The sequence below is a fragment of the Mercenaria mercenaria genome, chromosome 2 (assembly GCF_021730395.1).
Source record: "Mercenaria mercenaria strain notata chromosome 2, MADL_Memer_1, whole genome shotgun sequence".
Lineage (NCBI taxonomy): Eukaryota > Metazoa > Mollusca > Bivalvia > Venerida > Veneridae > Mercenaria > Mercenaria mercenaria.
The window spans coordinates 120,160,630-120,176,504 of NC_069362.1; the positions used below are offsets into that span (position 1 = coordinate 120,160,630).

Sequence of the window (15,875 nt, forward strand, 5' to 3'; positions counted from 1 at the left end):
GTGCTTTGCTCACAATTTTAAACTTGACACCAACCAAATTTCCCCCGCCCCCACCCCCCTAGTTTATTGCATTATTGCTTTTTTGGGTTTTTTAGATATTTGTGTAAAGGCAGCTTTAGTCATGAACATTTCATGAGTGTCTTGATATGAACTTTTTACTGTTTTTCTGTATTTTTTATTGTTGTAGGACTTATTAGAAATGTTTAGGGAAAAGGCCCCCTTTTAAAACGGAAATCCCTGGTACAATTGTTAATGCATGATATTGTGATCAATAAAGGGAAACATCTTCTATGAAACATCAACGACGTTTTTAAAAAACTTTTTCAAATAGTTTTTCCACCAGTGTGGTACAGAAATGGGGTATCCGATAAGATTTTATCAATAAGAAAATTTTTCCTTAATACTGTCGATAAACTGTTTTGTGATATTTTTTTAAAAAAACTACAGGTGGTTTAAATACTAAGTTTAACAATGGATTATAAAAGATAAACAATTTTTATTCATTGTACAAGTTTGCGTTAGTGTTTTTGTGATTTAAATTTTTAAGTTTTGTGTCTTTAATCATTTCAAGGATGATTTTCTTTCAGGATTAAAAAAATAAATTCAATACTTTTTATTTTTTTTTTTTTTTCCCCTTTCTTTTAAATGTCGCTCCGTCAGGGAAAAAAATTAATTTGTGCAACCGAAGGCAACGGGCACTCAGGTTTTTACTGTAAACCTGCTAAATGCCATATCCCGTCCTAACACCTTACTTTGGGCGATTGTTAAAATCAATTTGGGGTAGGCGGCCCGGGGATTAAAATAGGTTTTGCCTTGTGTTGGGCGAAATTATTTGGGTTTGCTGTATTGCTATATTTTTTTCTTTCTCAACCCTTTGATGAAAACTTGGTTACCTTCATGCAGTGGTCCGCATGATGTTGGGGGCCGTTTCAGCCCCTACGTGCGTGGGTCCCTGTCTTGTGACACAACGGGCCCTCGTTGCAATTGCATAGCCATTGGGGTTTTTTGGATTTCATTCAAGTATGTTCGTGGTGTTAGGTATTTCAATTTTTTTGGTTTTCCCATATTAATTATAGCCTTAAGTTTTGTTGTATTGCTTTGACGTGCGGGTCCCCTTTGGTTGAACAATTCTACCTTTTTTTTTTCGAGCGGCCAACAAAAGCGATCTTAGATACTGCTGTATTTATATGTTTAAAAACATCTCAATGAGTATTTGATTATATTTTACATTATATTTTTTAAATTGTTAAAAAAAAAATTTAATGGGGAGATGAGCCGGTGTTTTTTTGTTTTTTGAGTAAAAAAAATGTTTTTCTTTGTAAAAGTCCTTTAAATTGTTGTAACATTTTTCAGGTTGAAAACGTTTTTTTTTGCATTTTCGAAAATTTTTAAAAAACATTACTGCATCTTTTTTTTTTAAAAAGACATTTATTACACTTTGCGTCGCAGAGTGAAATAAAGCCATTCATAACAAGAGTGCCAGAATGTCAAAATATACGCCGTCACAAAAAAATTTTCTTTACTCTCTGCTGTATTGCAATAATTTTAATTTGGGGTTTGTTTAGTAATCATTGTAAGTCTTTTGTTTCCCTAAGTCCACAAAAAAAATTCCTTACCGGGAAAAGGGAGACTTAAAAATACCTAAAATTTAAAAGTAACATCTTGTTGTACCACGAAAAAATGGCTTGGGGTTTTTCCTATGGTCAAATTTTAAAAAATTACAAATTTTGTTATTTTTAGTAACAATAAGGGAAGTTACTTAAAAAAAAAAAAAAAAAAAAAAAAAAAACCAAAAAAAAATTGTAAGTCCAAAAAAAAATCTTTACGGGTAGGATTGGTCAAAATAACCTCAAAATTGGGTGTAGCATGCTGTTGTACTACAGAAATGGTCTCAATTTTTTTACTAGACTAGTAATGAAAAAGTTCAATTAAGCTATTTTTTAGTAAAAACAAAGGGAAGTAATTTTAAAGAAAAAATTTGCTGAACTTTCCCCTTTTGATGGGGTAAAATTGTGCCCCAAATTACTTTAAAATTCCTCCATGCATGAAAAAATATGCTTCGGGGCAAAGTATTCTTGTATTGACCTTGGCTTCTAAGTGGGACCTTGACCTTAGACCAGGGGCCCGGGTTTTTGCGCATGACACTTTCGTTCTGGTGGGAAAAAATTTTTTGGGCCCAAATTATATCAAAATCCTCTAGCATGAAAAAGAAATGCCTGGGCAAGGTTTTCTTTTTGTATCCCTTTTCCCCTAAGTGGACCTTTACCTTAGCCTGGGACCTGGTTTTTGCGCATGACACTTCGTCTTGTGGTGGGAACATTTGTGACAAGTTATATCAAAATCCCTCTATGCATGAAAAAAGAATGTCGGACAAGTTTTATTCTTGTTTTTCCCTTTTACTTAAGTGGGGACCCGACCTTTGACCAGGGGCCCGGTTCTGTGCTGGGCACTCCGCCCCATGGGGGTGAACATTTGTGACAAATTATATCAAAATCCCTCTATGCATGAAAAAGAAAAAGCTGGGCAAAGTTTTCATTTTGTATCCTTTTACCCTTGCCTTAGACCTAGGGGCCTGGTTTTTTGCGATGACACTCCGTTCATGATGGTGAAAAAACTGTGCCCGTTTCATCAAAATCCCCCTGTGCTGTAGAAATATCTCCACAAAGTCTTTCTTGAATTGACCCTTTAACCCCTAAAAAGTGACCTTGAACCCTTGACCTAGGGACCGGGTTTTTGCACATGACACTCCGCTCATGTGGTGAAAAACTGTGCCCCCGTTTCACAAAATCCCCCTGCATGTAGAAGTTATGCCCCGGACAAAGGTCGGGACGCCGCCCCCCCCAGGGGGGGTTCCCATAATAGTCCCATTTTTCAAAAGGGGTAAAAAATTGACAATAATAGTGTAAAAAAAGCTTTGCGTCGTAACCTAAATGTTGGAAACATGGTCAAATTGATGTTTTTTAATAGTTAAAGAAAGTAAATTTTTTAGTTTCGGTAACATGGATAAAAAAAAAATTCATTTGTGACCCACATTTAAATTTTTCACTCATTGAATGAAATTTAATAAAAAAGCTCGGCGAGCCTTGGGTTTTATTGTTTTTTTTTCATCTCGTTTAAACTTCAAAATGAAAAGGAATCGTTTAGTTCCCCTTGATAATTCTCTTTAAAAATATTTTAAAAAAATCTTTTTAAAATAAAAAAAGTTTTTTTCTTTCATTTTTTCACCAAAAATTTTTCCAATATAGTTATTTTTCCCAATCTTAATATGTTCATAAAAAACCTTTGATGAAAACGTTTTAAAGTGTCTTAAGTCAATGCATTTTAGACTTTTAAACCAAAAAAAAAAAAAAAAATTTTAGACAGCCAAAGGGAAACTCCAGACTTGAATTTGGGCAAAGTCGCCCCCCCTTTGAAAGAAAAATCTTGCCGATTTTCTATTGTGTTGGTCATATTAGAATGGCTGTGGGTTTCCTGGATACGTCTGATCTGCAAATTGTAACCAGATTATAAACAATTGATATAATAGAAATCAACAGAAACTAAAATTTGAACCCTAAATTTTGTGTTTCTTGGCTGTTTTATGCGAATTGGCACTAAAATTTTAAAAACCCCCCGAACAGCAAGGGCTTCCCTATTGCCAGTATATCTATCATGTGTAAATTTTCTTGCAAAAAATAAAACATTGTTCCTGTGTATAGGCGGCAAGAATGTCAAAAAAGAAATAACTTACAACAAATCTTAATATAAAAAAAAAAATGCCGTAATTGAAAAAAAAACCCTTTTTGTTTAAATTTTTACATAATTTTTGTAAATTTTGTCTGGGGCAAAAGACCCATTGGGGAAAGAAGAGCACAAAGGAAAATATTTAAAAATATATACGAGTAATTTAACAAGAGAGGGCATTAGTACAGACAGAAAGGGGGGGCGGGGGTATAATGGTTAAGGGGTCAATTGCTCAACCCGGGTGGTATGGTTTGAGACCCAATAGGGCACAAACCCCCCCTCTTTATGCACCCTACTTCTTTTTCCCGGAAGGGATGGGCGTGATTCAAAAAGCTTGAGCTTTCATACAATTAGTAAAATAAAATTGATAAACTAAAATTTAAATTCCATAAGTGAGTGCCCCTTGGGTGGACCTTGACCCCGGATGTAAAAAAATTTGGCGCATGCTAAATGACACCAATTTTCAACATGATTTAAATTTGGTAAGGTTGGAATCCCTTGAAATGTTTAAAAATGATAGCAAGACACCAAGCGCTTTTGCACAGATAATTAATTACTAATGTCTATGGACTGTGATTACATGTAGGCAAAAAAATCTTCCATCCTACAGTCCTTTTGAAAAGGAGAAATACCTGTAACAAGGTTCCGCAAATGAAACTCACTTCCCCAATTGTCTCATGTAACAAATTACAAATGTCTTCGTAAAATTTTCTCCAATAATGTAATCCCGGTTTCAAAGGGGCCCGAAAAAGTTGTAATATATTGTATATATGTGAAAACATAAACATTACTGGAAATGGGAAAAATTAAAAGCTTTATATTTTTTCTAAGGGGAAAAATTTGGGTTTTTTAACATTAAAACCAAAAAACAATATAATTTGGTTGAACTTTTTTGACAAAGTACAGAAAAAACGATTAACATCAAGTTGTTGTGTAAGTGCTTGAAAAAATGTCACAAACATTAACCAGTTAAAAACACAAAACTGGCTTCTTATTGCTGGTCATTCCATTTATACATTATAAAATTAACATTTACAGGTAATGACATCATGTGAGAAATGAGATATACTCTATCATAAACTGTAAGTCAGATTACGTTTAAATTATCTGTTTCTGGGAAACTTGGTTCTCAGCAACTGGTGCTATTTTGTCTGACTGTGCACTCCAGTTAGGGTCATACAAATCTATGAGCACCTGCATCTAAAGAGGTGTCATTTTATGATCTGAAGTTAGAAACATCACTCTGAGAAATAAAATTCTTTATTAATTACAGTGTCAGCTATATAATAAAGATGGCAAGTGTTTCTATATCAAATAATGTACAGTCGAGACTGCCTTAACAACCCCCTGAATTTAGCGACTCCCTGTCATATGCGACCCTATTTTATGCTCCGGACACAATTTACTATTAAAAGAGTCTGAATTAAGCAACCCACTGCCTTATACAACAAGCGACTGTTAAATTAGGCTCCCGAATCGATTATCAGACCGTTTCCAGCGACTTTGAGACGCTCCCTCGCAAGATTTTACACGATAGAGTTACCGTTCGTTATCTCGCGTGAAGTTGTTTGTGACGAGAACTTACTAGTTTACAAAAAATGGCCGATGAAAAACATAAAAAAGAACTGTTTTGACATTAGAACAGCGTGTTAATGCACTTGAATTGCTCGACTGGAGAAAACCAGCGTATAAAGTTGCTGAAGAATTCGGAGTCGGTGCATAAATTAACAATGTTCCTGGTGAAACAAAAAGATGGCGGTATTTAACAGGAAATGACGAAGAAAACACGGATTAAAGATGCAGTCAATAAACGAACAAATGTCAATGAACCATACACAAAAATAAATAAATATCATAAACCTCAGTGTGTAAAATAGTTCGAATGGAACATTTATATTTTACTGCTCCCCTTTATTTTCTTGCCAGATCATGAGCTTAAATTTGTTTTATCAACATCATACGAATGATGCAAATTATTTGAACTTTATATTTTATCAATATGCAATAAAAGAAATAGTATTTAATCATTTTTCACTCCTACCTTAAAAGAGGCCTATATATAAGTATCTGATATACATGTACTTTAACTGTAAAAATATATGAAACCAGCCTCATCCAGTTAAGTGAGACTGTTTTAAGAGACTCCCTGTCATATGTGACCTTTTTTGCTGCTTCCCAAAGTCGGTCTCTTAAAACAGTCTCGACTGTATATCTTCTTGTTATGTAATATATGATATTTCTAACTGGTACAGAACACTAGAAGATCAATTGTGAGCAATGACAAGAGATCACAGAATGATCTTGGCACCCACCATTGAGCCATTTTTGAATGTTCCAAATTTCATGACTAGCTCAAGGTCAAAATCAAGGTCAAAGTTCATTTTGGTACACAAAACAACACATGTGGTCAAAATTTGAAGGCTGTAGCTTGAGACATATGAAAGAAGGTTCCTAGGTCAAAATCAAAGTCAAATTTCATTTCGAAACACAAAACTATGCATGTGGTCCAAATTTGAAGCCTGTACCTTCAAAAATGTGAAAGTAGGTCACTAGATCAATGTCAGGGTCAAAGTTTATATCAGTCAACAAACCTACGCATGTGGTCCAAATTTGAAGGCTGTAGCTACAGAAATGAGAAAGTAGGTCACTGGGTCAATGTCAAGGTCAAAGTTCATTTCAGTACACAAAACTATGCATGTGGTCCAAATCTGAAGGCTGTAGCTTGAGAAATGTGAAAGTAGGCCACTAGGTCAAAATCAAGAAGAAATTTCATTTCGGAACATAAACTATGCATGTGGTCCGAATTTGAAGCCTGTACCTTCAAAAATGTGAAAGTAGGTCACCATGCAAATGTCAAGGTCACAGTTTATTTCAGTAAACAAATCTATGCAAGTGGTCCAATTGAAGGCTGTAGCTTGAGAAATTTGAAAGTAGGTCACTAGGTCAACCTCAAGGTCAAAGTTTATTTCGGTACACAAATCTATGCATGTTGTCCAAACTTGAAGGCTGTAGCTTGAGAAATGTGAAAGTAGGCCACAAGGTCAAAATCAAGGTCAAATTTACATTTCTGAACACAAAACTATGCATGTGGTCCAAATTTGAAGCCTCTATTTTCAAAAATGTGAAAGTAGGTCACTAGGTCAATGTCAAGGTCAAAGCTTTTTCTGTACACAAAACTATGCATGTGGTCCAACTTTGAAGGCTGTAGCTACAGAAATGTGAAAGTAGGTCAAGATCAAGGTCAACTCATGTCAAGGTTCATCTTGCCACTCAATAGTGGTCCAAATTTGAATGTTGTAGGTTATGGACATGAAGATTTTAAAAGTTTTCCCTATATAAGTCTATATGAACCATGTGACCCCAGGGGCGGGCCATATTTGACTCTAGGGGGATAATTTGAATAAACTTGGTAAAGACCCTCTGGATGATACTACATTACAAATATCAAAGCCCTAAGCTTTGTGGTTTGGACAAGAAGATTTTTCCCTATATAAGTCTATGTAAACCATGTGACCCCGAGGGCGGGGCCATATTTGACCCTAGGGGAATAATTTGAATAATCTTAGTAGAGGAACACTAGATGATGTCACATACAAAATATCAAAGCCCTAGGCCCTGTGATTTTGGACAAGAGGTTTTTCAAATTTTTCCCCTATATAAGTCGATATAAACCATGTGACCCACAGGGTGGGGCCATTTTTGACCCCAGGGGAATAATTTGAATAAACTTGTAGAAGACCATTAGACGATGCTACATACCAAATATCAAAGCCCTAGGCCTTGTGCTTTTGGAGAAGAAGATTTTCAAAGTTTTTCCCTCTATAAAACTATGTAAATTATAAAAATAAAGGAAGGGCCATAACTCACTCAAAAATTGTTGAACCAGTCTGATTTTCAGGGGGACACAACTAGGGTACCAATACATTATTTTGACAAAGTTTGGTCAAAATCCCTCCAGTAGTTTCTGAGGAGATGCGATAACAAAAAATTGTTAACGGACGGACAGACGAACAGACCACAGACGCAGAATGATTTGAATATAAGTGATTCTGTGTATTTTAGGAACTTTTTTCTATAAAAATTCTCTTTTAATCAATAAAATCTCAGAAGAGTTAGTCACACTATGTTAGATGCAAAAAAGAGGTAATTTAGCACTAATTCATATTAAACACAATAAAATAATACTGGTTTATCACTTTATTAGATCTACATGTAATATCATTTAATATTTGATTTCAAACAGGCCATCTGGAGGCATGCTACTTTAAATTTACTAGTTTTTTTGTTGTTTTCTTATTTTTGTATTTTACCAATTGTTTTCAACATTCCAACATTTTCTTATGAATTGGAAAGAAATACCACATGCTTACAGTGTGGTATAGTTAATAATGGATCCATCAGTCTGAGAGTTGTTGCAATAGTATCCAAACATACATGTGTTGAAGGGTCCTGTCCTGGTATGTGCCTGATGGAAATATCGTGTATGTGCTTGCTGCTGACGGAACTCTGTAACCATGGCGACATTCATAACTACTTGGCTTACTTGTAATTTGTCTAGCTGGGCAACAAGAACCTAAAATTGAGGATTTATTTTCAAATTACAATTACCATGAATGTTTCCATGGGAATGCTTTTCATTTGAGTGCAAAACAATATAACCTAGAAAACCCGATATAATATCTTGATCATTTTCTTGTTTTCTGTTGGTTTTTTCCCCAAGCAATCCCCATCCCAAAGTTAAGTGAAAGGAAATTTAGCACCAATATAAAACGGTTTGTAGTGTTTATGAATATTTTAATTCCTACCATATTCTTATTACAAAATGTAAAGTATATACTGAACAGTAAATTTCCCCTCCTCCATGAAAATCTTCCTAGAAATTGACCCTCATCCCTGTATCTCAGTAACCAGTTGTAGGAACGGATTGAAATTTCACACATTTGTTAACTGTGATGATCCAACTAATGGACAGGTTCCATATTTCTATTTTAAATTTTTACATATGTATGCCCTTTTAAGCCAGCCAATGGTAATTAATTGAAACTTCAAATGCCGGTGTACAGTGAAAATCTGATATGCAGTATTAAATTCATTACATCTTTCTATTATATGTATTTTAAAGTTGTCAGAGTTGGTATAATATTTACCATGATCAAGTTTGATCAAGTACTGGAATAAACTACTGTAATGTTCCAAATGGTATTGTGCTCATGTCCATGACACAGATTCACAGTACGAGCCCATGCCGTGACACAGGTTCACTGTAAGAGCCCGTGCCATGACACAGGTTCACAGTACAAGCCCATGCCGTGACACAGGTTCACAGTATGAGCCTGTGCCGTGACACAGGTTCACAGTACGAGCCCGTGCCATAGAACCACAGTAATACCCGGGTAAGCAATCCATGCATGTACCTATATCCTGCTCACTTGGAAAATATATTAAATGACAAGAGCTGTCTCCATAGGATGACACATGCCCCGATGGCACTTTGAATGAATAGTTATGGCCGATGTTAGAGTATAGGACCTTTGACCTACGGACCTGGGTCTTGCGCGCGACACGTCGTCTTACTGTGCCACACATTCATGCGTAGTTATTTTAAAATCCATGCATGAATGACAAAGGTATGGACCAGACATGCCCATCATTGCACTATCATGAAATATGACCTTTAACATCTAAGTGTGACCTTGACTTTTGAGCTACGGACCTGGGTCTTACGCGCGACACGTCGTCTTACTGTGGTACACATTCACGCCAAGTTATTTGAAAATCCATCCATGAATGACAAAGATATGGACCGGACACGAATGCACTATCATGAAAAATGACCTTTAATGTCTAAGTGTGACCTTGACCGTTGAGCTACGGACCTGGGTCTTGCGTGCGACACATTCATGCCAAGTAATTTGAAAATCCATCCATGGATGACACAGATATGGACCGGACACGAATGCACTATCATGAAAAATGACCTTTAACGTCTAAGTGTGACCTTGACATTTGAGCTACGGACCTGGGTCTTGCGCGCGACATGTCGTCTTACTTTGGTACACATTCATGCCAAGTTATTTGAAAATCCATTCATGGATGACAAAGATATGGACCGGACACGAAAATTGCGGACAGACTGACAGACCGACAGACGGTTCAAAAACTATATGCCTCCCTTTGGGGGCATAAAAATGTTTAATAATTCACCAGTAACATGCTAAGACACTATAATTTATTTTTGACTGTTACATCTGTTCCTGGACAAACACTTCAATCTTCCATGTTAATATACATTATTGCTCCATTATGAAATTATAAAATTATATTTAACTTTTCTAAAACACCCCGGTGCCACTGACTGCATTATTTCAGGCATGGGCAGAAGCATCAACCTCCTTTAAACCAGCTTGAAGACATCCTCATATTAATGCAGCAAGTGCTGCTCTAACAACCAGAAGTGCAGAGCCAAAGATTTTAGCCAGTTGTCCTAAGAGGTCCCAATAAATGTGTAGTTACAACCTCCAAAACTGCCAGTTTAAGATTTATACCCGTAACAGGTTGCTGAATGTTTCCTGTGGACATTTGTACTGCATATAATACTTTGAATATTTGAACCTAGGGCAACAATTTGAACAATTATGGTAGACAATAATTAAACCATAAAAGGGAAGAAAGTGGAACACACAACCAAACACTGAGAGTAAATAACTGAATTTTATTTAATCTGACTAGTTTCGGACTATTTCAGCCCTTTGTTAGGGATACATATTGTGGCAGACTGTCAGTTAATACACTACATCACCGGTAAATATCCATAAAACATTTGTGTAAAATAAGTTATTTATAGTAACAACAAGGGAAAGTTAATCATAAAAAATAATAATATAAGTCAACACAAAACTCCTTACCAGGTAGAGATAGGTCAAAATACGCATAATAATTGGATGTAACATGCATGCTGTAGAGTAGGTCCGGCATTTATCGGACACCTTCGGACGTAACGGGCCACATATGGATTAGCAACTGATCTACGCTTCGTTCCGTAACATTCCGTCCCAAAACCGTGCTTTCCGAAAGCAATTTCCCCTCTTTTTCTAACCTATTTGGGGATCTAAGTCAGTCATTAAGGCAAAAATGATGCTTTCTGGAAACGTCTTGAATCGGACAGGAGAGCTTTGTATCGGACACATAAGTCGGGGATCATCGGTCATATATATTCAATGAGGGGATCATCGGACATTTTTAAGTTTTTTAAAAAATACAAGATCTGTGTTTTTTAATGAAACATATAAACAGGAAATATATGTCAGTTACATTTTTTCATTTGTGTCGCGTTTCTTTGGACATTTTTTCGGATGAACCAAACATAAACAGGCAATATATGTCAGTTACATTTTATTTGTGTTGCGTTTCTTTGGACATTTTTTCGGCTGTTCTTTTTTAATTTTTCTTTTCATTTCTTGAGCAACTTTTCTTTGCTCTTTTTCGAGTTCTAGTCTTATTTTATTTTCCTTTTCTTGCATTTTTTGTTCGTAAATATCATCAGATGTCAAAAGCCTGTGACTTGTTAATTTTTTCCTATTGACCCTCTTTTCAGTGTTTGTTGTAGCTGGGGTTGGTAGTTCAAAAATACTGTCCACTGACGCCGACCATGTCACAGATGGTGGTTCATCGGCGGCTTCAACGCCATGTTCCTCTTGTTGAACAATTTCTAACTGGCCACTGGCAATTAAGTCCAATAATACTTTTGGATCCTCTAGGTCTAAAAAGAAACAAAATAAAGGCATTTCAAAAATGTTAAACATTGTTCGGGAAAAAAATAACAACTTGTCGTTAACTTTAAATAATTTCTTTATATTGATAGTGTTACATTCTGCTTTAATTTGTAATAATATTTTTCAATTTCAATATTATCATAAACATATTGATAAAAAGTCATTATTAAAGTGCTTACCCAAAACATTTCGATTCTCCTCTATAACAACAAGATCTTCTGGAAACATTTCAACTTGGACAACTTCTTCAATACTCTGCTGAACAGGACTAGTCTGTTCTGTGTGTAGAGAAATACTCGGGCCAGGACTCGTTTCTGACGTTACTTGGACACCACTCGACTCCTGCTAGACAGCAAGTTGAAATATAATAAACTGAACATTGGAGACTAAAACCGCACAGGATGGCAATTCAAAACTATACTTTATGGGTGTAGTGAATAGTAAAATACGTTACTTTTGAACTATGATACTGATTAATGCCGATATGTAATTTCGTTAATCAGCTTTAGGTTGCATGCTATTTTAGAAAGGTTTACATATTAATTTATAATTTTCGGGATGATATAGCAATTTTAAACTTTTTTATATTATTTAAAAACGAAAAATAAAGAAATAATTACCGAAACAATGTGATTAGGTGATTCAACTGGATTCGTGGCTTCTTGCACTTGTTGCACAGACACCGAGGGAATTCTGTCGAACGGGGTGGAAGGTGCAAATGCACTTTCTGGGATCCGGGAAGGATTGAATGGATGTATCCCACAGACATCAAACCCTTTAATTATGTTTTCAGCAGTCAGAGTTTTGATATAGGCTGTTTTGAATAGCCTAGGCCATTCCCATTTTGTAACTATGTTGTTAGGTGAATCACTCATAAAATCAGTACATGTTTTGTTGTACTCACGTTGAAAGGGGCCAAATACTATTTTATCTAAGGGATTGAGATACTGAGTGGTGTGGGGAGGAAGTGCAAATAAAGCTATACTATTTTCCCTGGCTAAATCTATTAGATCTAGAGTCTCGTGCGAACTGTGGCTATCAAGAAGTATGAGTTGGGGCCTTTCGGGACCACAGTGTTTCAGAAAATGGTCCTTGAACCATGTGACCCCAAGGATGTCCTCCATCCAGGCCTTCTTTGATAAGTATATTTTGTCCCAAAGGACCATCTTTCACGTTATACGCTCGCACAGCCTTTTCAGTTTGGCCCTTAACAATTACAAGAGGGGGGATGTCTCTCCCCGCAGCATTAATGCAAGCCAGTACTGACACACCATCTCGACAGTTCCCTACACGACCAGGGACATTTTTCTGACCGGATTGAGCCAGAACTCTTGCAGGTTTGTGTGTTATGGAGACATTGGTCTCATCAATGTTCCATACACGGTGGGGAGCAGAATGTAGACCAAGATCATTCAGAACCCTTCCTAAATCGGAGAAATAATTCTTTGTTACTAGTGGATTTAGCATCCTAGCTCTAACCGAGTTTAACGGGGTTGGGGATCTAAGCGATAAATCTGGGTGACGTTTCTTGAAGCCGTCTACCCAGTCTTTACCCGGAATACCGTTTCTGAACGGCGTCTTAATTTTCATAGCTAGGGCCAGACGTGACACTTTCATGCAAAGCTGGGCTCGTGTAATACCGAAGCCCTGCTTTGCTGCGGACTTGACTTTTTGTGCAATTTCATTTTCTACCTCCAGGGGAAAGACAGGCTGTTTCCCGGGAGTGCTGCCTTCAGGTACTCTCCCTGAAATCCTGTCGGCTATAGTTGACTTTGGAACAGAAAAATCCTTTGCAGCCTGTCTTATACTTAATTGTTTGGATTTTACCAAACTGACGGCTTTATCGAGATCTTTCAAGTCGTACTGGCATGCCTTTACTTTTGTGTGGCATGATCTGTAAACAGACCGGTTCAGTATGACACGAAGTTTAAAATATGAGCTCTGCTCTGTGAAAACTCATATTTTCTTCTTTTTTTAAAGAAATACTCAGACAAAACGTTTTGATAATAATAATAATAATAATATTAATAATAATAATAATGATATCATTATCAATATTACTACTACTACTACTACTACTACTACTACTACTACCACCACCACTATTACTACTATTGTTGTTTGTGTCGTTGTTCTTGTTGTAATATAGAAACAAATGAAGTGATTTACTCAGCCAGAGCTGCTTTAATGGGCAAATATTTTTTATCATTTCTTACAACATCTATTGTCTTATAAACAATTTATAACAGTTCATTTTTTTCTTACAAAGACTCTTCTCTAACACAAGCACACAACTTAAACAAGTAGGAATCGTTAACTTTCTTTGCATAATTATTTGCAACCCAAACGATACTAAAATCTTCGTAAGTTTTTGAGGTGCAACAACAGTCCCTAACAATAACCATTAAAAAGTAACTTTCATGAGTTTTCTGCTTCAGGTACTCCAGTATGTCATAAATGTAATGGTGGTCATAGATGTATTCGTGTTCATACAATTTTTGAAGAAAGTTTTCTACTTGATTTTGTAAATTTAGGGGTTTTGTCCGGCCAAATACTTCTCGTTCTCTCAAGACTACAGGCATCATCAGGGGTCTACTCATTGTATCCTAAAAGAAAAAAGATGACTGGAAAAAGATAACTGGAAGTTCTTAAAATGTTTTAAACTGTGCTCGGCGATGCATTAAGGTTAGGCTATGTTAAGTTTTAATGTTTTCTCAAAGCAGAGCTCAATAATTTTAAAATATGATTAAAATCCTCGTGAATTTTTTACTTAAATGTTAAATGCTTTTACTTAGAACCATATTCAACCTTTAATCGGATCAATAATTCATGCTGTCCGATGATACCCTTGAGTTAGATATAAGTGCGTTTTCCATGGGGGTAGTATCGGACAGTTTTATTTTTCAAACGTTTATAAATTCTTCTAACGTTTCCATTGTTTTTTGTTATAAAATGCAAAATAAATATATATTTCATTATCAGGAAATAAATTCGATTAAATTTTAATTGTTACACATTCAAACTTAGTAATGAAACTGTGATACCGAAGTTTCACGTTTTCTGATGTTTAGCAGTGATGTCAGAAAGGAAGTGACATCACCGTGAGTCCTTTTTTTTAACCAATCAAAATACCGACAAAAGTTAACGTCACTATGGCCGAGTTCGTTTTGTATACACCGTGTAACTCTAGTGAACGTAAATAACTTGCAGAGAGGTGCGTGTAGACAGGAAAGTTTCTGAAATCAGTGCCAGAGCGAATATGTCCGATGAAAGACTCTGTCCGATGAAAGGCGGACCTACTCTACGACAGAAAAGTGGGCTCGATTTTTCCCTATGGCCAGTAATAACAAGAGGGCCAAGATGGCCCTAGGTCCCTTTCCTGAGAAACACACCATAACAGTGTAAACATGTTTGACCTAGTGATTTCATGGAAACAAATATTCTGGCAAATTTTCATTAGGAATGGACCAAAAATGTGGTCTCTTGATCGAGTTTAAACAAGTATTTTCTTTGATAAGACCTAGTGACCTAGTTTTTTACCCCAGATGACCCATTATCTAATTTGACCTAGATTTCATTAAGGCAATCATTCTGACCAAGTTTCATGAAGATCAATTGAAAACTAGAAAATGCTTTTGTAAAAAAGCGCATGTCTCCCCCAATGCAAAGTCCTATAGGCAAGAAGTCAATAGGGGTCAGGAGCGAAAGTCAAAGAGAGACTGAATGTTGGCTGCAATAGGGATCATCTACTTGGCATGTCCAGTCATCCCGCTAAATTTCAACACTCGTGGCCTAGTGGTTCTCAAGTCACTGTTCAGGCTCCTGTGACCCTGACCTTTGATCAAGTGACCTCAAGATAAATAGGGGTCATGTACTCTGCATGTCCAATCATCCTGTTAAGTTTCAACATTGTAGGTCAAGTGGTTCTCAAGTTATTTCCAAAAAATGATTTTACATGAACAGGCCACTGTGACCTTGACCTTTAATAGACTGACCCCAAAAACAATAAGGGTCATTTACTCTGCATGAACACTCATCCTATGAAGTTTCAACATTCTGGGTCGAGAGGTTCTCAAGTTATTGATTGGAAATGGTTTTCAATGTTCGGGCCCCTGTGACCTTGACCTTTAATGGAGTGACCCCAAAATCGATTGGGGTCATCTACTTTGCATGTACAATCATCCTATGAAGTTTCAACATTCTGGGTCAGGTGGTTCTCTAGTTATTGATCAGAAATGGTTTTCAATGTTCAGGCCCATGTGACCTTGACCTTTGACGGAGTGACCCCAAAATCAATAGGGGTCATCTACTCTTCATGACCAATCATCCTATGAAGTTTCATCATTCTGGGTCAGGTGGTTCTCTAGTTATTGATCAGAA

At 36.3% G+C, this 15,875-nt stretch overlaps 1 protein-coding gene across 7 annotated transcripts in view; it reads right to left on the minus strand.

Moving 5' to 3' along the window:
* Positions 1 to 4,679: 4,679 nt before the first annotated feature.
* Positions 4,680 to 15,875, minus strand: part of LOC123561211 (uncharacterized) — a 41,048-nt gene continuing 29,852 nt past the window's right edge. The window contains exons 6-7 of one of the 7 annotated variants that reach the window (XM_053537679.1): positions 8,094 to 8,296; positions 4,680 to 4,946 (exon numbers count right to left, since the gene is read on the minus strand). In XM_053537679.1, coding sequence (XP_053393654.1) covers positions 4,940 to 4,946; positions 8,094 to 8,296 — 210 coding nt within the window. In that variant the 3' untranslated portion in view covers positions 4,680 to 4,939. Of the gene's footprint in view, positions 4,947 to 8,093; positions 8,297 to 13,645; positions 14,102 to 15,875 lie in introns of those variants that run through there. The other 6 variants (XR_008370045.1, XR_008370044.1, XR_008370041.1 and 3 more) reach the window with 6 other exon arrangements.